The sequence below is a fragment of the Anarrhichthys ocellatus genome, unplaced genomic scaffold, assembly GCF_004355925.1.
Source record: "Anarrhichthys ocellatus isolate YVR2014 unplaced genomic scaffold, GSC_Weel_1.0 scaffold7, whole genome shotgun sequence".
Lineage (NCBI taxonomy): Eukaryota > Metazoa > Chordata > Actinopteri > Perciformes > Anarhichadidae > Anarrhichthys > Anarrhichthys ocellatus.
The window spans coordinates 11516668-11539840 of NW_022280037.1; the positions used below are offsets into that span (position 1 = coordinate 11516668).

General features: G+C 41.4%; 3 protein-coding genes across 5 annotated transcripts; all 3 read left to right on the forward strand.

The window, feature by feature from the left end:
- The first annotated feature begins 44 nt into the window (after positions 1-44).
- On the forward strand, positions 45-2505 carry myct1b (myc target 1b). Its single transcript, XM_031847432.1, has 2 exons — positions 45-157; positions 1064-2505. Exons 1-2 carry the CDS (start codon positions 70-72, stop codon positions 1558-1560), a joined length of 585 nt encoding a protein of 194 aa, XP_031703292.1. The 5' UTR covers positions 45-69; the 3' UTR covers positions 1561-2505.
- A 146-nt stretch (positions 2506-2651) lies between these two features.
- tulp4b (TUB like protein 4b) lies at positions 2652-16090 on the forward strand. 2 transcript variants are annotated; one of them, XM_031847289.1, is made up of 16 exons: positions 2652-2743; positions 3400-3678; positions 5072-5341; positions 6328-6456; positions 6593-6754; positions 6895-7075; positions 7167-7274; positions 7351-7517; positions 7762-7986; positions 8132-8366; positions 9303-9426; positions 9625-9769; positions 9905-9998; positions 10085-10228; positions 10318-13676; positions 14104-16090. In XM_031847289.1, the coding sequence occupies exons 2-16, from the start codon at positions 3661-3663 to the stop codon at positions 14218-14220; spliced, it is 5478 nt and encodes a 1825-aa protein (XP_031703149.1). In that variant the 5' UTR covers positions 2652-2743; positions 3400-3660; the 3' UTR covers positions 14221-16090. The 2 variants fall into 2 exon arrangements, with proteins under 2 accessions (XP_031703149.1, XP_031703150.1); XM_031847290.1 differs by lacking the exon at positions 2652-2743 and adding an exon at positions 2795-3012.
- A 340-nt stretch (positions 16091-16430) lies between these two features.
- slc18b1 (solute carrier family 18 member B1) lies at positions 16431-23046 on the forward strand. Of its 2 annotated transcripts, XM_031847389.1 has the most exons (14): positions 16431-17228; positions 17385-17521; positions 19051-19146; positions 19237-19310; positions 19600-19747; positions 19950-20106; positions 20210-20346; positions 20440-20541; positions 20679-20770; positions 21237-21332; positions 21433-21507; positions 21635-21728; positions 22149-22201; positions 22351-23046. In XM_031847389.1, the coding sequence occupies exons 1-14, from the start codon at positions 17198-17200 to the stop codon at positions 22403-22405; spliced, it is 1347 nt and encodes a 448-aa protein (XP_031703249.1). In that variant the 5' UTR covers positions 16431-17197; the 3' UTR covers positions 22406-23046. The 2 variants fall into 2 exon arrangements, with proteins under 2 accessions (XP_031703249.1, XP_031703250.1); XM_031847390.1 differs by lacking the exons at positions 16431-17228; positions 17385-17521 and adding an exon at positions 17535-18810 and having other exon boundaries at positions 22351-23045.
- Positions 23047-23173: the final 127 nt, after the last annotated feature.

Below are 23173 nucleotides of genomic sequence, written 5' to 3' on the forward strand. Positions count from 1 at the left end.
GGGGGGGGGGGGGGGAGCAAAAAGCTTGTCTTGGAAAAAGCTTAGCGTCCATCTGTCTGCTCGGAGTCGATGTGGAATCTAACAACAGTTTATGGTGGAATTATGGCACATAATGAAACACATCCCATTTTGGAAATACTAAAATCATTTAATCTTGGTGAGTGTATATGTGTTTGTTTCTTTTGAAGATCTAAGTAGTGTCCCAAAGCTACTATGTAACAGTAGCATGTTGTCTTGTAAAACGCAGATATAATAGTACAATTGATACAAGAACGTTACATTTTCACATACAAATCTGTTTCATCTCCTAAACACAAAGACAAAAGTTAGTATGCATCACATATTTGGAACACATTTCCAAAAAACACTCAGCTGAAAGCCTTTATTTGGTACTGTCTTGTATTAAGCTTAGGTTTTTATTTGTATCCGTCTATACTGTAACTACATCGTACCATTTTATCCCTGTGTTTCTTCTGTTTAATTCCATTTAGCTTATTTTGTGTCCTCTATTTAAGCTAATTAATTTGAATTCCTATTTATGTAGTACATCTTGTTTTTCTTTCATGTCTTATGTTAACGCCTGTTTATGTCTTATTTGAATTGTGCAATTCAAATTGCCTTGTTGTGGAAAGGTGCATAAACGTGCCGCGAACAACTTTTTTGTGAGGACAATCGAATGATAAAAAGTGAAGATATTATTTCAGTTTGTGCTTCAACACAATGATGCTATACCTAGACAGTGAGCCCACACGCAGGTATGATGTAAGATTTTATATAACACTCTGCTCAGTATAGCAGTGTCCAGCAATAGCAAATCAATAAAAAAGCACAAAATTCCCTGAAACAATCTGGCACATAGGAGATGTACTCATGCATCTGCTCCTTGTCAATGCTAATAAGATTCTATTTCTTTCTTGAAATGCAACTGAAAAGTCCATCTGGGGAAATAATCTTCCCCATGTTTAGAACAACACAATACATCCTGCCTCACATTCTGCTAAACATTTATTACAGTATTTCCCCTTTTTTAACACTGCATTGTTGTTTTTTTTGCCTTTTCCAGGCGATATGATTTTAGCCTTCTGTTTGTCAGTGCTTGTGGGCCTGCTGCTCGGTGCTCTGGTCTACGTTCTGTTGACCTGGGCATCCCGGCGCCAGGCCACCGCCAGGATCACCAGGCGCTCCAAAAAGAGATCCGGCACTTCACAAACAGCCACGGGCAACCAGCTGGGCCTTTACAGAAGCACTTTTCTGAGCGTCTACAGACAGCCCTCTCTGGAGCCAGTGGGCCCTCTGGGGAGTAAGCCCGGCGTCGAGGCCTCCACCTTTCACCCTGTGGCCAAGAGGAGCAGGGCTGGCCTGGAGATGGCAGAGGACACTCTGATCATCATGCCTAAGGACACAGCAGCTTCAAACTCGTCGGATTCAGCAGCCCTCGTACCAAACAAGAGACATTCCTTCTGGTTGGGCGGCAACGGACTTAAAGGATTTCTACCTTCACAGACTCCCCCTCCTGCATACGACAGTGTCATCCATGCTTTTGAAGAGACATGCACTTGAATCTCTCTGCATAAATACAAGAGAAGCTGAAAAGGGGAGAACATTCTGGGATTACACAGGACTTTCTGACTGTGCTCTGCTATTTATCAGACCATTTCCAACACTTTTCAGTCTAAAGAAGTGTCCTTAACTGAATAAGATGCTTCCACAACCATCAAGTCTCATCACAGTGTTGAGATATAGATAAGGGGTGCAACTAATGACTATTTTCATAATTGAGAATTTTGTTCGTTTCTCGATGAATCAATTAGTTGTAGAATGTCTCAGAATAAAAAAGCAAATACCCATCATAGTTATCCAGAGCCCAAAGCAACTTCTCCAAATGTCTTTTTTTAATTCACAATGATATAAAATAGAGGCAAGCAGCAAATGGAGGAGATGTAACAAGCAAATGTTTTCTTGAAAAAAGACTCAAATGATTAATCGATTAATCGATTAATCATTGCACTTCTAATATTCTGTAGTTTTTTGCAGAACATCTCATGACCATGCATGTAGAGCGTCTGAGGCATTTTAATCTGATCGCATGAAGATGACGGCAACACTGTGTGCTAGATGGTTATATATTATCAAATACCACAATAAAGATGTAATATTGATTTGATTTCAGTGCGTGTGCTTTTTGTGCATGAATAAAACAATAGAATCCGTTTATATATTTATATTGAGTGAATATAGTGTCATAAGCTGCTTGGCAAATGGAGGAAAGTTATCAGTTATTAATTAATAAAACGTAACGTTGTGGCAGGAAGGACAGTCCACTACAAGCACATTCATCACAGCAAGGTCTTGTGTCAAGAATGTCACTACAACTTACATTACAAAGATGGGGTGTGCCGAGCAAGGTTGCCATTATGAAAGAAACCCCCTTTTGAGGTGCAGCAATACATCTAGTTTTGATTATAGTGGCGTGTGGACCAGGCTCCACATCAAAATATAGTAACAAATGTGGTTAAACTGTACATACTTACCTTCGGTGATTATTGACAGGTTTATTGTGTGTGTTGGTGCATTCGTTTGAACGGGATTTTGAAGTTCGGGGTCTATTTTCCGTGCTAACTGCCTCATGGCAACCCGTTTTAAAGCCACAACCCCAAAGTGCGCCAGCGGAACAGTGCCTGGCAACACGACATCGCACTGTGCGCCGACTGCCTCTGGATTAACGCTGTTACAGCGGTGTCAGGTACAGTACGTACAGCTGCATAATGTGTGTCCATATATAACCTCTTTGATGAATGCACTTATTGATCCCCCCCCCATCGAGCAGCTCATCGGTCTCATCAGCAGTGGCTCATTCAGACTGCTGCATGCGGTCAGATGGGCTCCAAGACGCCTTTGAATGAGAAATGCAATTGATGTAATGTGTAATGTAGTGAGATAACCTTTACAGAGGAGATGATGGGTCTTTAACTTCGACTTTTATTGGATGCTGGGAATCTTCATTCCTTCAAAGTAAGAGGCAAACATGTTTTTAACCGTTGTTTGTTTGAAATGTTACTAATGTATTCCTAGTATCTGCATTGGAATACGCTGATGGTGTTTTTTTAGATGAATAAATTAGAATATAGGAGTTCACATCCTTGCCTGGCTGTTCTGGTGTTTGACGTAAAATAGCAGAAACGGACAGTCAGTACCCATGGAGACTGCGAGTGCCCTGATCTCCAATGCAGTGTTGCTGTTGCATAGAGACTGAGAAAAACTGTGGATTTCAAGGTTGATGCACTGAACGACAGCGCGGCTATTTTAAGCGAGAACCACCTCTCTATCACTCTCTTAGGTTGTCATAGTTTGTTGAATAACGGTGTTCTTGATTCGTGTTTTTCCTTCTCATTTCAACAGGATGACACGACTCTTCAGAGCCACACCAGGAAGACACGGGGCGGGCCACTGACATCAGAGAAGCCTCATTTCATGTCAAACTCTGAAGTGCAGAGCTGTGTGATTTAAATCAGAGTAGAGCTGGACCACATCTGGCTGTACGATGCATTTTACCTCCCCATATATGTTATTGTAAGCACCAGGAGCATAGCAGCCATTACCCTTCAATGCATCATCTGAATGGAAATATGGACACTATCAATGGAGGATTTTTAACTCAACATGTCCAGGAACTATGAGGTATGTTGAATTTCTTTCATATCAGAAACGATTTTCCCAGGTTACTCAGCCATTAAGATATTATTACATATTATGCTACTTACAAAAGTATAAACTCTTTCTGCGCAGCCAAACATTATTCACATTCAGCAGGACTTCATTTTAAATTGTAGAGGTGATCCCAAAGTTGCCAAAAATACCACTTAAGTCAGACTAATATTTGTGAAATGTGTAACACGTAATGCGCAAGACATGCTTGATATATTTGATGGAATTGTTCAGCCAAAAACATGGAGTCTTGTATTTGTACTCAGTGTAAACATAATTTAGGTTCACTGAAGACGTGAAACAATAAGAAAGATAAGATGGAATACTGTCAGACATTGGAGTAAGATAAGAAGACATAAAAGGGCAAAGCTTTAATTGGAAATTTAGCTTTTTCTGTTTCAAAATATACACTATATCCTTGAGGACAGCAATAATTAAATGAACAGAAAGCACAGTGTTTCAACAGGCAATAAAATGCATTTTTATTTTTTATTTTTTTTAAAATCTGCCTTAAAATATAATTTACACGGTATTTATATAATACTTTTAGTTTGTGAATCTGTACAAACAAAAGACAGACTGTAGTGATGATGTCATCTAGGGACAAGTCCTGGAGCTGCTCCACAGTGAATAATAGAACAACAGCTACAACACTGTGAGCAGCAGCCATGGTGATTCTACTGGTATAAGGGCACATTTAGTGATTCACTGTAGCAAGCTCTGTTCACTCAAATGATGGAATATCTCGAACAGCGAGAGCACCAGCCCCTTGAAACTGTTCACATTAGATGCCTATGAACTAGCTTAGTAAGATGACGCCCATTAGTATGTAGATATTTTTTACATATACGTTATTAGTGGATGAAACTTGTCACTCTTTAGGCAGCTTCATTTTAAATCCACCCTTGTCTTGGTAACCAGAAAAATATCACCACAAAGTCCTTTTAGTGGCTGTTCTGGACCTTTCTGTTGTATCAAAGTTTGCCCAGCTGATGTTGAAATTTTCATTTTTATGAGCATATTTAGGACTTCTCATCCATGTTGACTTAAAAAGTGTGATTTCAAAGTTAATTCTTGAGTTGGAGACGGAAATTAAAAGAATAATCTCACCACTTGTACTGGTGGCTTGAAAGCAAAAGTGCAAACAAGCACCAGGCAACTTTAATGATCTGGCAGGGAATGAATGGAACTGGGCAGATACATGAACTGAGAGGCTGATGAGGGAATGAGATGGCGGTGAACTTCAACATAAGCCAGTTTTTAAGTCAATTTAGTCCGACACGAACTGATAACTTGCATTTGATCTGGTTTTATAATAAGGTCAAAAAAAGTGATATATTTCCTCTTCCTCTGCTTTACCTACCAGCCTGGTCACTCAGTAGGGATGTTGGCCGCCGTGGAACATGGTCCCATCCTCTGCAGCGACTCCAACATCCTCTGCCTCTCGTGGAAAGGCCGGGTCCCCAAGAGTGAAAAGGACAAGCCGGTGTGCCGGAGGCGGTACTATGAGGAGGGCTGGCTCGCCACGGGGAACGGAAGAGGAGTTGTTGGGGTGACGTTTACATCAAGTCACTGCAGGAGGGACAGAAGCACGCCTCAGAGAATCAACTTTAATCTGCGAGGACACAACAGCGAGGTCTGGCCTTGACTCTAGCAATATCAATGTCTTCACTGTAAAAAAAAAAAAAATGAAAATATGTTTGTAATACTTTCGAAAGACTTTCTAACAAAGCTGACATGTTTTTATACCGAACAAAACCCTCCGTCCTTATATTAATATAAGGATAACAATGTTTCCTGTCTCTGACAATAAGACAATATGAGATAAAGCTTTCACAATCTACTTTGGGAAATTTGATTGTTGCAGCAGCAAAGAGTGCTAGAATATATCACAACGTTTGCATATAAATAATCATAAAATAAATAGAGCTCAAATAGAAATGCAGCCAACAATTACAACTCTTAAATTATCGAAACTATGTAGTAGTCTATAACTAATTAGCACATGACCGTAAGAAGACAAAAATATGCATACAATATTAAAATGTAGTAATCTATAGAGATATAGGCAGTGAAATTAAATTGTTTTTTAAGTTCCGTTGTATGCAATACAAATCAGATGAGAAAGTTAAGATATGTAAAAAGAAAATAAAGAAATTCAGAGCAGATATAGAGTAATTTATGTTTTGGCATGCTTTGTAAAATGCATATTTTAACGCCTCTGCGTCGGCAACAGCAGCAGCCAGAGGCATAATGGTTTTGGGTTGTCAGTCCTTCCGTCCGTCCATTCGATTCTCGTGAAAGTAATATCTCAGAAACGCCTGGAGGGAATTTTATTCAAATTTGACACACACGTCCACTTGGATGCGAGGATGATTTGATTGTATTTTGGCATTAAGAGGTCAAAGGTCACTGTGACCTCACGTCTGTCTGATTCTCGTGATATCTCAGCAACACCTTGAGCGAATTTCCTTCCAGCTGCAGTGGACTTTGAGATGACATTCAGCCTAAAAAGCTTTTTAAGCAATGTGCTCACACTATATGAATCATGAATGTTCCTCTGTGCAGAAAACCACCTGGGTTTGCGAAAAATAGTAACAGTGTTTCGTTTTTTTTTTGCAGGTTGTCTTGGTGCGTTGGAATGAACCCTTTCAGAAACTGGCCACCTGTGATATGGAAGGAGGTATTTTTGTATGGATCCAGTATGAAGGAAGATGGTCTGTAGAGTTGGTGAACGACAGAGGAGCCCAGGTAGACACATTTTTCTTCTATCACATTCATGATGACATTGATGACACAAAAAAATACGTCCCACTTATGCTATTTTGATGGCAGTGTCCTGTATACATACACAAATAGCTTGAAGGTGAACATTTCTTCCATCCAGGTGAGTGACTTCACTTGGTCACATGATGGCACTCAAGCCCTCATCGCGTACCGGGATGGATTTGTGTTAGTTGGCTCGGTCAGCGGACAAAGACACTGGTCCTCGGAGATTAACCTGGAGAGTCAAATCTCCTGTGGCATCTGGACGCCTGATGATCAACAGGTACACATTTCCTGGTTGAACTTGTAGGAATGACTTTTGGTATTAGTTAATCTGTCTGTTATCTTTGATAAGAAAAATGACAAAAAATTGCTTTTTCATCATGTCCATCTATTCAAGTTTAATGTACAATGCCCCCTCAGGTCTTGTTTGGTACGGCAGATGGTCAGGTGATAGTGATGGACTGTCACGGACGAATGCTCGCCCACGTTCTGTTGCGCGAGTCCGACGGGATCGTGAGCATGTCCTGGAACTGCCCCGACTTCCTGGTTGAGGACAGCACAGAGAGCGACACAGACTCTGATGACAATATTCTGCCTTTAGGTAAAGACACATCCCCCCCCCCAAAACCTCACTGCTGATATGACAGCTTGCTACCTTGTCTAATAAACTTGCTTTTCTTTGTTCTTCCAAGTGAGGAGAGTCAAGCCTTTGTTGACAGTCACCTTCTTATCAGGAGATATCAGTTTAATGAACAACTATGACGACCTCTCTCCTTCCGTAATCCGCTCAGGGCTGAAAGGTATAAAAATGTCCCAAGCATGCCGATCAATTATGTTGATCATATGCCCCAATAACACATAAGGCTCACTCCTCAGATGTTGAGGCCCAGTGGTGCTCCCAGGGAGACCTCCTGGCTGTGGCCGGCATGGAGAGACACGGGCTTTCTGTCGACTCTGCCTGCTCGTCCATCATGAGGAACGCCCTTGTTAAGTTCTATAATGTCCAAGGAGAGCACATCTACACTTTGGAAACACCGGCACAGGTTAGTCCTGTATAAAAGGAGGGATGTAGTAGATGTTTGGGCAAGTCAATTAGATATTGCTACAGTAAAAATTGCTACAGTAAGGTGCAGAGTTGTTTCTGAATACAGTATAATTATGTACACTATGCATATACACATTGTTATTTTGAGGGTCAGAAGCTGAACCAGTATGAGAGATGTGACAGAAAGATGCATTGAAACTGATTACTATGAATTATTTTATTATGAAAATTGCTTTTTTCAGAGACCCATCACCACCATCTGTTGGGGTCACAGAGACTCTCGTCTGTTCCTTGCATGTGGACCGGCTCTGTATGTGGTGCGTGTGGAGCACAGGGTGGCCAGCCTCCAACTTTTATGCCAGCAGGGCATCGCCAGCGCCCTGCGAGAGGAGAAAGATGTGGGGAAACTCAACATGCCCTCGCTGCTCTGCTCTTATGTCACCACTGCTTTTATACCCACCATCAAGGTGCATTAATCCCTAATTAATCATTGCCGTAACAGTTAGAGACAGCTACTTTTCAACTCTTGTTGATAATGCAAAACTGCTGACTGAGACATGTTTTCATTTGAGGGTCCAGAAATCTTACAGCTCTTTCCTCTCTTTGTTCTAGCCCCCAATCCCTGACCCCAACAACATCCGTGACTTTGTCAGCTATCCCACAGCTGGGAATGAGCGGCTCCACTGCACCATGAAGAGGGCAGAGGACAGCCCTGAGGCAGGCGGACCCTGCTATACCCTATACCTAGAATATTTAGGAGGACTGGTGCCCATTCTCAAAGGAAGGCGCATCAGTAAATTACGGCCTGAGTTTGTCATTATGGATCCAAAGATGGACAGCAAAGCAGGTGGGCGTAGACCTTACAGAGTCTTCTTTGGGACTATTTATCTTTCAGTAGTTCCAGTGAAAGGTGTTTACAGTGAGGTCTGAGGATTATCCAGAGAAACCACGAAATAAACACAATTATTTCAGAGGTGTACATCTCAAGACAACTGTTCATGAGCTTAAACTGTCTTCATGGATACCACTCAGAGATTGTTAGCTTAGCTTTACCTTACCACTTGAAGTTAAAGGAAACAGCTAGCTTGGCTTTGTTCAATGTTAAGAAACACCCCTAAATGTAACTAATTAACATGGCAGTATTTTTTTTATTACATATTTACAGACAGCACACAGGATATTAACTTGGAAATGTATTTTCCATTTTACAGAGTATTTAACTTAAAAGACAGAGCCAGGCTAGCTGTTTCCCCCTGCTTTCAGTCTTTATGCTAGGCTATGCTAATTGGCTAGCTGCTAGCTTTATTTATGTTTTAACGGACAAACATGAGAGTGGTATTGATCTTCTCATCAAACTATTTGCAAGAAAGCACTGGGAATATTTAAAGAGGTGACATGAATGATGAACTTTTGAAATACTGATCAATGAAGCAAAAAGTACTAGAGACACACCTAATGGTAGCAGAGTGATGTGAAATCTGAGCCTTGTTCATCTCTTTAAATGTGCTCTATTTTAAATATAACTGGGCATAATCATGCAAATTCCCCTTGAGTAAGAACAAGTACAGACTCTGATGATGAATGCTCTTTGATGTAACATGGTCCGAGGCTTGATACAGGAATAGCCTGTACCATGACCTAGCTGCGCCAGGGTCACGTTTAGCCTGTGGTAGTGCATATTTACTTACTTTCTTATTCGTACGCTGCAGTAGTTTACTGTCAGTATGTAGGAGGACTCAGTTCAAACTCACCTCTGCTGTTTTGTGTTTGTTTGTTTTTCTAGAGGAGGTGTGTGTGAATCCCATGATCTCATACAATGACAGCTGTAACTGCTCTGACTCCAGTGACATTGAGTTGAGCGATGAGTGGGTCGGGAAGAAGTCACCAAAGTTATCTCGAGGAAACAGGTCACCAAATCTGTGTCAATTTTACATAAATTATTCTTTTTTTTTTACACATTACACAGGCCTGAACCACAGATGTTTTATTAGCCATGCTCTTTCATCATGCTAGTTGAGTTCATGTCTGTTTCATCAACTGTAACATTAACTGAAACATATTTCAATGGAAAAGATGATTAAAAGCGGCACCTCTTTGTTTCAAAGGATGAACTTGGAATCCAGAAAATCGCCCAAACGTTCACACGTCAATCAGGAAGGCCAACGGTCGCCACGATTACCAACAAAGAAGCCTCCAGTTCGGTCTCCCAGTCTGACGCGTCGAGAGTTTTCTATGGATGGGATCACAGAGGTATGAAGCTGCATCATTCGCTTATGATACGGTACAAAATCAAAACAAACAAACAGCTACTTTGTATCCCTCTTACTACCCTATATATCTCTCCTTGCAGAACAATAACTGTCTTTAATTTCTTCTGCTTCAAAGCACAACTACCTTGCTCAAGTCACATCTAACATTTGGGGGACAAAATTCAAAATTGTTGGACTTGCTTCTTTTCTCCCCGCCAATCTTGGTGCAGGTAAATATCACAAAAGTCACACATACAAATCACATTGACCATTGTGATGAATTTAGCAGTCACCAAGACTTGCTTTGATGTTTCAGTCATCTATAAGACAAGTTTGCTTCATCTACAACCGAGACAGATGACAATCTACCTTCCAGAAGTGCGAAAGATTTCTCATGACTTCATGAGCCTGCCTGTGTTCAACCCCAATGTGTTCAGTGAGGATGAGGATGACTTACCAGGTGTGAACGAATATTAAGCACAATAAAAGATATGACAACGTTTTGTGCTAAAAGTCACTGACACAGTTCTCCTTTGTCTTTTTCTAAAGTGATGGGGCCATCTGGAGTGGCAGGAGACAATCCTCCCTGTACAGTCAACATCCCCATTGCTCCCATCCACAGCCCAGCTCAAGCAATGTCTCCAACTCAGAGTATAGGCCTGGTTCAGTCTCTTCTGGCCAACCAGAACATTCAGCTGGATGTCCTGACCAACCCTACAGCCACTGCGTCAGCTGCAGCCGCAGCAGCAGCAGCAGCTTCTGTCCCTGTTACGGATCATGGGCAGGATGCAGTTCCATCACCGTATCCAGTGCCAACTAGATACTCAAACCCTGGTCAAGTGATTTTCAACGGGCTGGAGATGGGTCCTCTTCTTCCTGGCACTCTTCCTCCCCCACCTCCACCTCACCATCTCCCACCGCAGCCTCACCCGCAGCGGTCCCATTCACAGCCGCCTCGCCAACTGCCATCCAAACAGTCCCAACAGATGCAGACGCAGCAGCAGAAAATGCATCATCATCAACAGCAACAGCAACACCATCATCAGTCCCAATCACAGCAGCAACAGCAGCAGTTGCAGCAGCAACAGCAGCAATTACAACAGCAGCAGCTGCAGCAGCAACAGCTGCAGCAGCAACATCAACAGCTACAGCAGCAACAGCAACAGCTGCAGCAACTGCAGACGCTGCACCAACAGCAGCAGCAACAACATCAACAACACCAGGTTCAGCAGCACCAACAACTCCAACAAAATCCGACGCACCAACAGCTTCATCACCAACAGCAAATCCAGCAGCAGCAACAACAGATGCAGCTGCAGCACGAGCAGATGCAGCAGCAGCAGCAGCAGATGCAGCAGCAGCAGCAGCAGATCCGCCAACAGATCCAGGAGATGAGGCAGCAGCAGCAGCAGCTCCAGCAGCAGCACCAGCAGATCCAGCAGCAACATCAACAGATGCAGAGGCAGCACCAACAGATGCAGCAGCAGCTGAAGATGCAGATGGCGCTGCCCCCTCCTCCGTCTGGCTATCCAACCATTTCATTACACCAGATTCATCTTCTGCCTCCCCCTCCAACCACTGAGCCTGGGTTCAACAGGGGGGAGCACTCGCACACTCTTAAGCCAAGTCTGCCTCGGACTTTACCTCCCTTCATTGAATTGGATGGATCGATGGAGATTCAGATGAGGAAGGTGAATCCTCCTCCTCCTTACCCGGGCACCGTAGTGTCTTCAGCGACAGTTACAGCCGTCGCTATGCCCCAAACTCTTGTCACAAACTGTGACAGCCCAGGTGTCCTGTCGGCAGACCCTTGCCTGAAGAAGGACGAGTTTTTGCTTCACCCTCTCACTTTGCAGTACCCGACACCTCTGGGGTATGAAAGGATCACGACCTTTGACAGCAGCGGCAACGTGGAGGAGGTTTGTCGGCCACGCAGGCGCCTCGTTCGCAACCAAAACACGTACGCTGTCCACGGCATCGGAGGCTCAGCCACGCTCAAAGTTACGTCCTCTGAGAATAAAAAAATTCAGCTTCCCTACAGCTCAGCAACATTGAGCCGTCTCTCTGTCCCTCGATACTCAATACCAAGTGGAGACCCTCCTCCTTACCCTGATCCAGCCAATCAAGTAACTGCTACACTTCCTCCTCCTCAGAGAATCGACAGCAGTCTGATTCATGCCACTCTACGGCGTGACCGCAGGGACGTGGGACTTAAAGTGCCACAGATGATGGAAAGCTCAAGAACCCTCCCCACCAAGGCTAAAATGAACAGTGCACTAGCACTTACCTACCAGCAGAGGGCGCCCACAGCGTTGTACACATGCACACAGTGCAGCAGTAACAGCAGCAGCACCAGTGTCAGTGTTAGTGGTGGTGGAACTACAAGTAGTGGCATCGCAGGCGGCACGGTGGTGAGGCAGGACTTCCCGCCAGGGAAAGGAGCACATCACAGTACCATTATCGTGCACTCCAAAAGCACCTCACCCATGGCCTCTCAGTCATCTTACAGTCTGCTGAGTGCTGTGGATAACAGCAGGGACAGAACGGTGTACGTCAACTCCGCCTTTACCGAAGATGAGACTTTAAATCAGCAGTGTCACCTCGAAAAATCGGTGCGTCAGCTAACTCTCGGCGACGTCAGTTTGACAGTCAAACGCCCTCCGCCTTACCAGTGGGACACCTCTACCACAGAGGAGTTCTGGCTCACTCCAGAACAAACAATGTTAGGTCCTCCACCAGGACCTCATAAACCGCCTCCACTCATCATCAGCCAGGCTCAGCACTTGGACATGACTCGGCTACCGTTTGTCCTCACGACTAAACCTCCAACCAGTCAGACCACGAGCACTCTTACTTTCCCATCCGGTTACCAGATATCTCTCGCACCTTTTCCTCCGAGTGTGGGTCACGGTGGTCCTCCACTTCAGACCTTACAGAACCCTCCACCAAGTGAAGTGGTTGGCTCAGTCCCTTTTTCTCAGCAGGAACCCACCTTGGTCTTGCCACCAGGCTATCCTCCAAGTCTTGCTAACTTGGCCTGCTGCCCTCTCCCTCCAATGTATCCAGGAGCCAGCTCATGTGCCGGACTTCAGCTGCACCCGGTCAACCTTCACCCCTGGAACCCTTACCCCTGCCCGCCTCCCTTGCAAGACCCTCCAGCACCTCCCCTCCCGACCAAAACTCATCAGATTCTAGAGAAGCCCATCCTCTCGCCACCTCCTCCTTCTGGTCCACCCCCACCCCCTCCTCTCCCCCCTCCTCCTCCACCTACTGAGCTACCACCATCCAAAAGTTCCACAGAGGATCTAGCTGAGTCCGCCAACAACTTTCTAGAGCCATCGTCTCTGAATGACAGCCCTGTGCCACAGGAGTCAGAGCGCTTCAACAAGAAGAGCCGCAAAAGACTGGACAGCCGAGCTGAGGAAGCCAACATGACCACCGTCTCTGAGGGCAAATCTAGAAAGGAAGGACGCGCGCTGTCTGACTTCAACACTCTCATGTCCAGCCCAAGGCTTGGCAGCAGAGAGAAGAAGAAGCCCAAGGGGCAGAGGGAGCAACTCAATAAAACCAAGAAGATGAGCAGGACCACGAATGAATTCCAGGACAGCTCGGAGAGTGAGCCGGAGCTGTTCATCAGCGGCGATGAGCTCATGAACCAGAACCAGAGCAGTAAGAAGAGCTGGAAGAACAAGCGCAGCCTGCGCATGGCGAGTGAGCTGGAGGAGATAAAGTGCCGCAAGGCAAATGAAAGAGAGGACCGTAGTTTGGGAAGCCAAGGATTCGTCTATGTTATGGCCAATAAACAACCATTGTGGAATGAAGCCACCCAGGTCTACCAGCTCGATTTTGGAGGACGAGTCACACAGGAGTCGGCAAAGAACTTTCAAATTGAGCTGGACGGTAGACAGGTAATGCTCAAGAATTCATATTTTAAATCATTAGTGAATTGCTGTTTTTGTTGACATTACCGTCATTTAGCAGACGCTTTTATCCAAAGTAACTTACAATGCAGATTCTATCACATTCATACACAGTAGGCACAGCTACGAGAGCAATTTTGGGGTTAAGTATCTTGCTCAAGGACACATCGCATGCGACTATTGCAACTATTTTTTTCTCACTTTTTTATCAAAAATGGCAAATATTATCTGGTTTCAGCTTTTCTTTTTATTATTTGAAAGTATTCTAACGTTTCAGAATGAAAAGCATGTTTTGCATTTCTTTTTACATTTTAGTAAAAAAAAAGGAAAATCATTGGTAGTAACAATAATGGTTAGTTGCAGTCATAGATGATATGTTGATTAATTCATGCTTCCTGTTTTATGTCTTTCTTAGGTGATGCAGTTTGGGCGAATTGATGGGAATGGTTATGTCTTGGATTTCCAGTATCCTTTCTCAGCAGTGCAGGCATTTGCTGTTGCCTTAGCCAACGTGACTCAAAGGCTGAAATGAAAAGGTTTCGTGTTGTTGTAGACTAATTGAAAAGAAGCCACAATGGCCGAGCACCCCAATGTGTGGGGATAAAGCTGGGAAAGTGTCAATGTTGTGGTGATTCTTTTGAATATACAAGACGGTCTTGCACACGCAGACGATTTACAATCCGTCTGTTCAAGACAATATCAGTATAGGTCAGTGGGGATGGAGACTACACCAGTTATTCCATCATTTCTAGTTCATATGCTGAATGTACTCAAGCTAATTTTATTTATTATTCAGATGTTATATAGTGAAGTAAAAAAAGATCAACCTTCCCTGGATAATCAAAAGGTTAGTAAGGTACATGTTGGAATGGATTTTAAAAGCAGTGTGGAGGTTTAGTGCCGCATGTGGTGCCAAAGACATCTTAACTCTCTTAAAATTGTGGCTAATTTAATGTATTTCAAATTAATGAATATTTTATTTGTGTTTGTGATGTTTATAAAAAATATACACAGCAAATACCTTCATCCATATTTACAATGGCTGTCAAAATTGCAAATACATTCTCACCAAGCCATACCATATGTGCACTATTTTAGGTCAGTTTTAAGTAATTCAGTAAATATATTATACGATTTTATTATAAATATCAAACTGATTGTTTTATCCCCCAATACCTTTATTTGTATATTTATTCTTCATGCAAATCCCATTTGTTTAAGACAATGATTTGATTTTTAATCTTTAGTTTTTTTTATAAATTATTTTCAAATTGCTGAACATGCAATAGAAGAATATATTGATTCTGTAACTGCAACATGAAGAGTTGACCGCAGTTCATCATAGTTTGTATATTTTCTATTCATGATACTTCTATGAAGTAGTGCAATTAACATAGTTAAACATTGTTCAGTCAGACGCCGTTATGATCTGACAATGTATTCGTAATTTTTTATAGTCAATTTACACATTCCTTTTAATTTCCAAAACCCCCCACCGTCTACATTTTTGAGTAATGGTCTACAGTAAGTTTATGGGTGCCAAATAGTCAAAATGCATTTGGCTTAAAGTAAGTTAGTGGGGAATACGGTAGAAAATGTTTTTATCCCCACTAACGGAAATGTGCATAAGCGCTGAGATCCTCTCCGAGAATCTCAAACTTGGTTGGCTCTGTGTTGTTTTCATTGGGTGTTTATGATGCTGCTACATCGGCAGTTTGCCTTGTTGGAAACCAGTGCTGCTTTAGATATATAGAGCTTGTGTGCAATAACGCTACTTACATAGAACTGATGTTGTACTGGCAAAAGAAAATACAATGCTGCTTGCACCGTGTATTTAGTAAATGACTTAACATTATTATATGCTTAGAAAATTGTGCTTATATGTTGCTAATTTCAGTAATTTTGCACCTTTGCTTTAACATGGTAACAAGAGTTTATTTGATGTTCAACTTAGAAAAAAAGAACGAGAACAATTAACTTGCAAAGGTAATAATTACAACTTATTCACAAGTTGTTAAGATTAACTGTCAGTAGGAGTGAGATTTCATGTAGATTTGGTGCTAATGTATAAAGAAACAAATGTGGAAAGGGAATTGTGTTATTTGCTAAAACAAGGTTGTTGTGACATTTGTCATTTGCTTAAAGAAGGTTATTTTAAAGTATATGAAGAATGTATCTTGAGAGAGGCTACAGAGAGTTTTCATTTTAAGAGCTTTTCATTTATTGCAGCTTCAGAGATTTCAGCGACAGTGTGTGTCAGTTATCAGCAATACTGCCTAATGAATAGATGGTTGCCTGAATTTTATTTCTCTTATTTTGTGAAGGAAACAAATATGATGCGACCATAGGTTTACATGGACCTATCGGCAGGCCAAAGTGTAATAAAAATACATGGTTCCAAATTTGTTGTTTTGTGTCATTTACAGTTTGGCTCTTTCACTCTCTGATGCAAAGTTGGTGACACAACACAGGCTTCCTCCTTCGGTCCCTTTGATTTTTAGTTATGAGGGAATCGATAGAAGTACTGTGGTTCTGCAAAGAAAGTGGCAGATTTATTAAGATGTATTATTTATCATGTTCTATATGTGTGTGTGTGTGTGTATGTATCTATCTATGTATGTATGCGTGTATGTATTATTATTATTTAGGAATCTATGGATAAATTGTAAAATTATTCATAGTACATTCATTTTTTTGTGTAGTTAAAATGAAATGCTAATTTAGTCATATCAATACATTGTTATATATATTTTTATACTATATTTATATTTTGTTCTTTCATGTAAAAATATACTGTACCTCTGTAATTATTGCTATTGTGGTAGTTATGGTTGTTGGTATGACATAAAAACTCCTGTAGCGATTGATAATTATTATTTCAAAAGGATATAATTGTAATAGAAACCCTTTGCCCTCAGTATAAGGGTCATTTTATTATTATTTATACTTTTTTGGTTCCGTGATGTTATGTTCATAACTTTATGCTACACATTGTTTTGTTTTTTTATACATTTCATATGTAAAAAAACATATAAAATACAAAACAAACATACATTTATCCAAGCAATTAACTAAACAAACCTATAAATTAACATAGTAAATCCTTAAAGTAGTGTGTATTTTGTGTTGATTTAATTGTTAAATATGTACATTAATTAGTGATTAATCTGAGAAACCGCATATGGTATACAAACTAAAATGTGGAGCGATTAAAAGAAAGCATAGTTATTAATTTTAAGTCTTAACTCTTCATTAAGTGGTGCCGGCAGCTGGCTACCGGGGCTTTTATTTTGTTGAGTGCTTCCGGTTTCATCTGAAGTTTCAGTTAACTTCATTGAGAAAATACCTCGCGCTGCCTCAAGAGTGTGGTTCATTGTCGCTGAACAAACAACCGGGAGCTGAGTGACTGTTTGCTGTTGGTGTTTTCAGGTTCCCTCTGTGTGTCGTTATGTCACCGTCTGTATTTCTGTGCTGAATAATTGGATATAAGAAAACCTGAACATTTAGAAATGGACCCGGAAGTCGAGCTCCAGCAAGCAGGTTGGTGACTTTTAGTAAAGTCTAATAGTTTTTTTTGCTGTGTTTTGAATCCGCTGAACTAACTTCTAACGTTAACATTATCTAATCTCCTTATCCAATTGTTTTTTTTACTGTTCCGTTACTTTTATTAATTTATGTTTTTTCTGTTCACAACAGCTGAAACTCCAGCTGAAACAACAGGTCCTCCTCCGAGGATGACAAGACAGCAGATTCTCACCTTAATATCAATGGCATCTGTCAACTTTAGCTCCATGATCTGCTACTCAATATTAGGCCCATTTTTCCCCAATGAGGTAATCCAAAAGTATTCCACGTGATAGTGTACAAATAGCATGAGTTTAGGGGTTTGAGGAGCACTTATGGCATTTTTTATTAAAAGTTGTATTAGCTTTTGAAAGTAGACATAATAAATTATTCCTCTTTTGAATGAAAAGTTAATTCATAAGCAATAAAAAACCTCTTTAGTTAATTCAACAAACTGGTGGCTGATGTTAGCAAACTTTACATGACTATTTCTGTGTATCTGACACTACTGTGTCAGATTTTAAACATGCAGTAGTGACTCTTACACTCTTACACTATGTTTTAGCATCAAGTTTTTGAGGTGTCGTTTTTAGGGACTTAAGTGAATATTAGCCTTTAAAGCTCACTGGCTCATTCAATCACAGGCCCTGACAAGTAAACAAATAAAACTAATTTAAGCATTACAGTAGCCGCTGCTCAGCAAAGTTACATACGTTAGCTTTAATAGTTAATAAATGAGTTTGCTTAGTTTTCAAAATCAATTATTTGGCATTATTAAGAACTAATTTTGGGTTGCCAGGTTGAGAAAATCCCATTAGCTGGTGTTTAAACCTTCTATTTGGTAATAATTCCAACTATTGTTCTTCCAGTATTTCTGCAGCCCTTTTACAACCCTTTTTAAAGGGTGCCCAGCCAGAAAGTGGGCATTTTACTGCATTGATTTGTAACAAGCATTATCATTTTAATGTCTTGTTTAATGTGCACTTAAGTCTGTCATCAGTGACGTAAACAACCAAACAGGACCACTGTAAAAAAAAAAAAAAAAAGTAAAGACACAACAGCAAGGCTGTGTGTCTTGAAAAAGCATCGGTAATACGTGTAGTGTGCTTTACCCAAATAAAAGAGCATATAACGCATATTATACTTTAAATCCTGGTTATTTGCATAACATCTGCACAGGCCTCACATTTAATAACAGAAATGTTAAGCAGAGAATGTCCAGTCTATTACTAGCTCAGACTAATAAAATAATACAGGACATAACCTTTGGGCTGTTGTGGTGACTCAAGATAGAATACATAATATTTATATATCTTTGAAACAAACTGTAAAAAGTGGTAACATTATTCTTGTTTTTTTTTAGCTGGTAAAGGATGTGAAACATCAGCTGTGAACCATAATCAGGGCTCCATTGTTTGTATCCAATAATTCGTTCGGCGCTACAAACGGATGCTGTTCTTAGTCTGATGAATAGCGTCGGTGGTCGTGTCTTCTGAGTGGAATGAATGAAAGTGATCATGTGCTGGACAGACGTCCCTCCCTGCAGGCCAGTGAATAAGTAAGCTCAGCTGACAACATGAGTAATAACTGAAGCAAGGGTTAGGGCGCAGTGGAGTATTAAATATGATAAGGTGTGATAAGGCATTAATGCATTATTTTTAGTCATCTGCTCCTCTATCAATATGTAATCCATGCATTGACCATTTGTGTTATTAACTTTACATCACACGTCCATATTTATGTTACTTATGGTGTGAAATAAGACCAGTAGATACCTAACATGTATGTTTCCACACAGGCAGTGAAGAAGGGAGCCAGTCAAACTGTCATCGGCCTCATATTTGGCTGCTACGCTGTCTGCAATTTAATTGGCTCATTGATCATGGGGAGATATGTAAGTGCATATGGCTTATTTCTCATCAGTATGTGAAGTGTGGATTGCTGTTATTCACAGTAATTCACTCTCTCTTTGTCGTCCTATCAGATTGTCCAGATTGGTGCAAAGTTCATGCTTGTGGCGGGTCTTTTTGTGTCTTCAGGCTGCACCATCGTGTTCGGGTAAGTGTTGCTCCGTTGGTGACGATATATTATGATATCTACAGTGCCCAGCTGTTTTAGGAAATTATTTAGCCTTTTTAAAAAGGGGAAACTAAATATTTGTGACCCGTTTTCACAGAGAGAGCCGGCCATACGGCACAATATTGTACTGACAATGTGCATCGCTTCATTATTGTTTTTCTCCACTTTATTTGAATGTGGCTGCATGCACATTTAGATTCTAGTCAGTCTGCATTTGTTCCAGTGTTTCTATCTTGAGTCCTGTTTGACACAAGTTTGTTTCTTGCAGGTTACTCAACCGTGTTCCCGCAGGAGCCGCTTTCATAAGTCTCTGCTTTATCGTGAGGTCGATAGACGCCTTCGGCTTCGCCGCAGCTATGACATCCACTTTTGCCATGACAGGCAAAATATTTCCAAACAATGTGGCAACTGTTTTGGTGAGAGCAGACAACTGTTGTGCTTCTGGCATGTTGTTTAGACATTAGAATCACGGGAAAAAAAAGAAAAGAAAAAGGCATTGTGGTTGGGGTTGTTTTGTAACTGCCGTTTCTCCCAGTGTCATGGAAAATAATAACTATCTTCTGGCACGTGTAGTAAAAGATTTTATCCTGACAGATTGCTGCAATTCTCTCTGTTTAGGGTAGTTTGGAGGTTTTCACAGGACTTGGTCTTATTCTGGGGCCACCCCTCGGAGGGTTGCTCTACCAGTCATTCGGATACGAAGTCCCTTTTCTGCTTCTCGGATGTTTACTACTGATTATGGTCCCTTTCAACATATACGTCTTGCCAAGCATCGGTAGTAGTTTCATCATATTACGTATGTCATTTCTATAAATTAGTTGGGGTTTTTTTTTCCGGATTGTAACTGCGAGCTGTACTTTGTGCTTCTGTCCAAACAGAAGCAGAACCCTCGAAGGATTCCTTCTTTTTGCTTCTCACCAAAGGGAAAATCATCCTGATCTGCTATGTGATATTCACTCTCAGCGCAGGCCTGGGCTTCTTGGATGCCACGTTGTCCCTGTTTGCCATGGAGAAGGTAATATCCTTACTTCTGATGTAAGTCAACTTACTGTAGGAAGAACGTTTGTTGTGCTTCCTGTGAATAAGTTTTCCCTCTCTGTTATACCAGTTTAACCTCTCAGCGGGCTACGTGGGACTCATCCTTCTTGGTCTGTCGTTGCCCTACTGCCTGACATCCCCGCTGTTTGGGTATATTACTGATAAATATCCTGTGAGTATGAAGGCAAATGTGGATCATTCTTCCAGAATTGTAAGTTCTACATGTTGAACTAAATCCCTTGCGTGTGTGTGCGCGTGTGTGTGTGTGTGTGCGTGCGTGTGTGTGTGTGTGTGTGTGTTTGTTTTCAGTCCACCAGGCGTTGGTTCATGGTGTCAGGAGGTACCGCCACAGCATTTGGTTTCTTTATGCTTGGCCCCGTCCCTTTCCTTCACATCCAGAGGTGAGTGTGTGCTAAAGATGGAAAGTAACAGAGACCCTCTCCTTTAAAAGAATAGCCCCACATTTGTTTTTAAATAGGCTTATTCTATTCTATTTATTATTATCTGTCCATTTAATATGGAGTTACAGCCAGCAGCCTGCTAGCTTAGCTTAGCATAAAGACTGGAAACAAGGGGAAACAGCTAGCCTGGCTCTGAGGGGAGGTCACAAAACCTGCACCGGCAAATTGATAGGTCATGCTGTTCAGTGTGTTTTAAAGCGCTTATCGAGAACACAAACATGATAGAAGGACTTGAGTCTTTACATTGAGCATTCATCCACTGCGATTTTGCTACTTTTACTTGAGTTGAGTACTTCCTCACCACCAGCAGTACTCAGTAGGTGAGATGTTGTCTCAAAACTATAATTCCTTTAGGTTAACAGTACTAACGTTATATTATATTCTGTTTCTTTGCTTGTGTGTGTAGTCAGCTGTGGTTGGTGGTCTTTATGCTCTGTGTAATTGGGTTTTCTCTGGGCATGACTGCAATCCCTACGTTCCCTGAGATCATCACATGTGCATAGTGAGTGGCTTCACATGTTGTGCTGCTATGAACATAAATATACCTTTTTATTTACTATGTACAGTATATAATGCATAATGAAACGCATCCTTCTTTGCAGTGAACAAGGATATGATGAGGGGCTAAGCACTCTTGGAATGGTGTCTGGACTTTTTGGGGCATTTTGGTCCTTGGGGTAAGTTTCTACCGACATCCAAAAGCCCTTTTCAGTAGCTTGAATATAGAAAAACAAAACAAATGAACATTAAATCAATTCTCTCACTGGTTGGTACTTATTTTCTGCCCTTTGATTTTTTTAAAAGGATGTTTTATGGCCCAGTAGTGGGTGGCCTTATCACGCAGCATCTGAACTTTGAGTGGGCAGCTGCAGTCCAAGGAGGCGTGGCGTTATTGGGTGTAAGTATCAGTTCCTGCAGTGTTTTGTGTGCATGACGGGTCCATGTGAGAAAACGACACATGAAGCAGGAGAGAATTGCCAGAACCGTCTCACTCGCTGGCATATGAACATTCGCATTGTCCTCTTGTCATTTGAAAGATTCCAGTTTACACTTTACGACCATATCATCAGGAGTAAATCATTAGTCACTCATGCACACAATGGTCACTCGGGCGGTTTTCAAGCCTGTTAGAATGTTGTCGGTGTGACAGAGACTGCATGAGACTGGGAGAATTGCCACTTTACTTGCATGATATTTATGCGAGGATGGAGAAAAAAAATGTTATCAAACACACCACAAAGATCTGATGGAGAAACAAGCGCACGATTCTCTTTTCTTAAGTTACACGATTGAAACTAAATGACCACTCTCTCTTTAGGCCTTTCTCATTGCTGTGTATTACCTGTGTCATCCTCAACAACAACGACAAAGGTAATCAATAACCTCGTATAAAGCGGATCAGATTCATGCCAGATATTTAGATTAACTGTATACTACATGGAAGGCTATTTAGACTTATTATTTGTGCACTTTCCTTAAACGTACTCGGTGTAACACTCACATTTATGTTTGAATTGAAGCGTTCGAAAAGACAGTCGACCGACCGATGAAAGCTCTCCTCTCCTGACTGAATGAAGCCCTCAGCCACATGTGGAAGGACGCCATACCGAACCAACTGCCATCTCAATGCGTCAGCCTCCAACTTACTAAGTGGTTTTTAATGTTTTGTAAATGATACATTTTTGGTGTTGCAGAGATTGTAATGCTTTTGTATGGGTCATGGAAAACTATTAAAAACAAGCCTAAAAACAAAGCGGTACTTTAGTGTATTTCAGATTTTACACGAGAATTTAAATAAATGATTTAATATTGTGCATGATGATACATGAATGTTGTATGAATGAAAGTAGTCAACCCCTGGAAAGTCCATACTAACTGTGCCTTTTGGTCTGAAGTTCAGCTGTTATCACATGACCTGGATTTCATGTCGAAGTTACGCAAGCCGAGAGCTGCTGACCACATTCATGACAATGACGCGAGCATGTTATATAATCTGTATTATTTAGGTCATAGTGAACCTCGGTATAATTCAACAGGGAGCATCGTGTCACATTCACTGCAGTTGGTGATTTTGTATGTTGTGCCTTCTTTTCTGACTGAACAATTTTACAATTTTTGCACTGATTGTAAATAAAAACAGTAAATATGTGAAAGAAAAACAGACACCTGTGTGTTTATCCACTCTATCCATACTATGTCTGTGCACGCCATGCAAGTGGCATGTTTAAGTTATTCTGAACTAACATCATGTACTGCATAGCCTGCTTATATTTTATTTCACAGAAAAAATAGTTACCCAGTTGTCCACTGAAACATAGCCGATATTCTAAAATAATAGTGTCG

Excerpts from the sequence above, each read along its gene's own strand:
- myct1b (XM_031847432.1), top strand. The coding sequence starts at position 70 with ATGTGGAATCTAACAACAGTTTATGGTGGAATTATGGCACATAATGAA. Across the intron at positions 158-1,063 it reads ACTAAAATCATTTAATCTTG|GCGATATGATTTTAGCCTTC; the intron begins GTGAGTGTATAT and ends TGCCTTTTCCAG.
- tulp4b (XM_031847289.1), top strand. Across the intron at positions 5,342-6,327 it reads TGCGAGGACACAACAGCGAG|GTTGTCTTGGTGCGTTGGAA; the intron begins GTCTGGCCTTGA and ends TTTTTTTTGCAG. Across the intron at positions 7,518-7,761 it reads CTTTGGAAACACCGGCACAG|AGACCCATCACCACCATCTG; the intron begins GTTAGTCCTGTA and ends TGCTTTTTTCAG.
- slc18b1 (XM_031847389.1), top strand. The coding sequence starts at position 17,198 with ATGGACCCGGAAGTCGAGCTCCAGCAAGCAG. Across the intron at positions 17,229-17,384 it reads AGTCGAGCTCCAGCAAGCAG|CTGAAACTCCAGCTGAAACA; the intron begins GTTGGTGACTTT and ends TGTTCACAACAG. Across the intron at positions 19,748-19,949 it reads ACAATGTGGCAACTGTTTTG|GGTAGTTTGGAGGTTTTCAC; the intron begins GTGAGAGCAGAC and ends CTCTCTGTTTAG.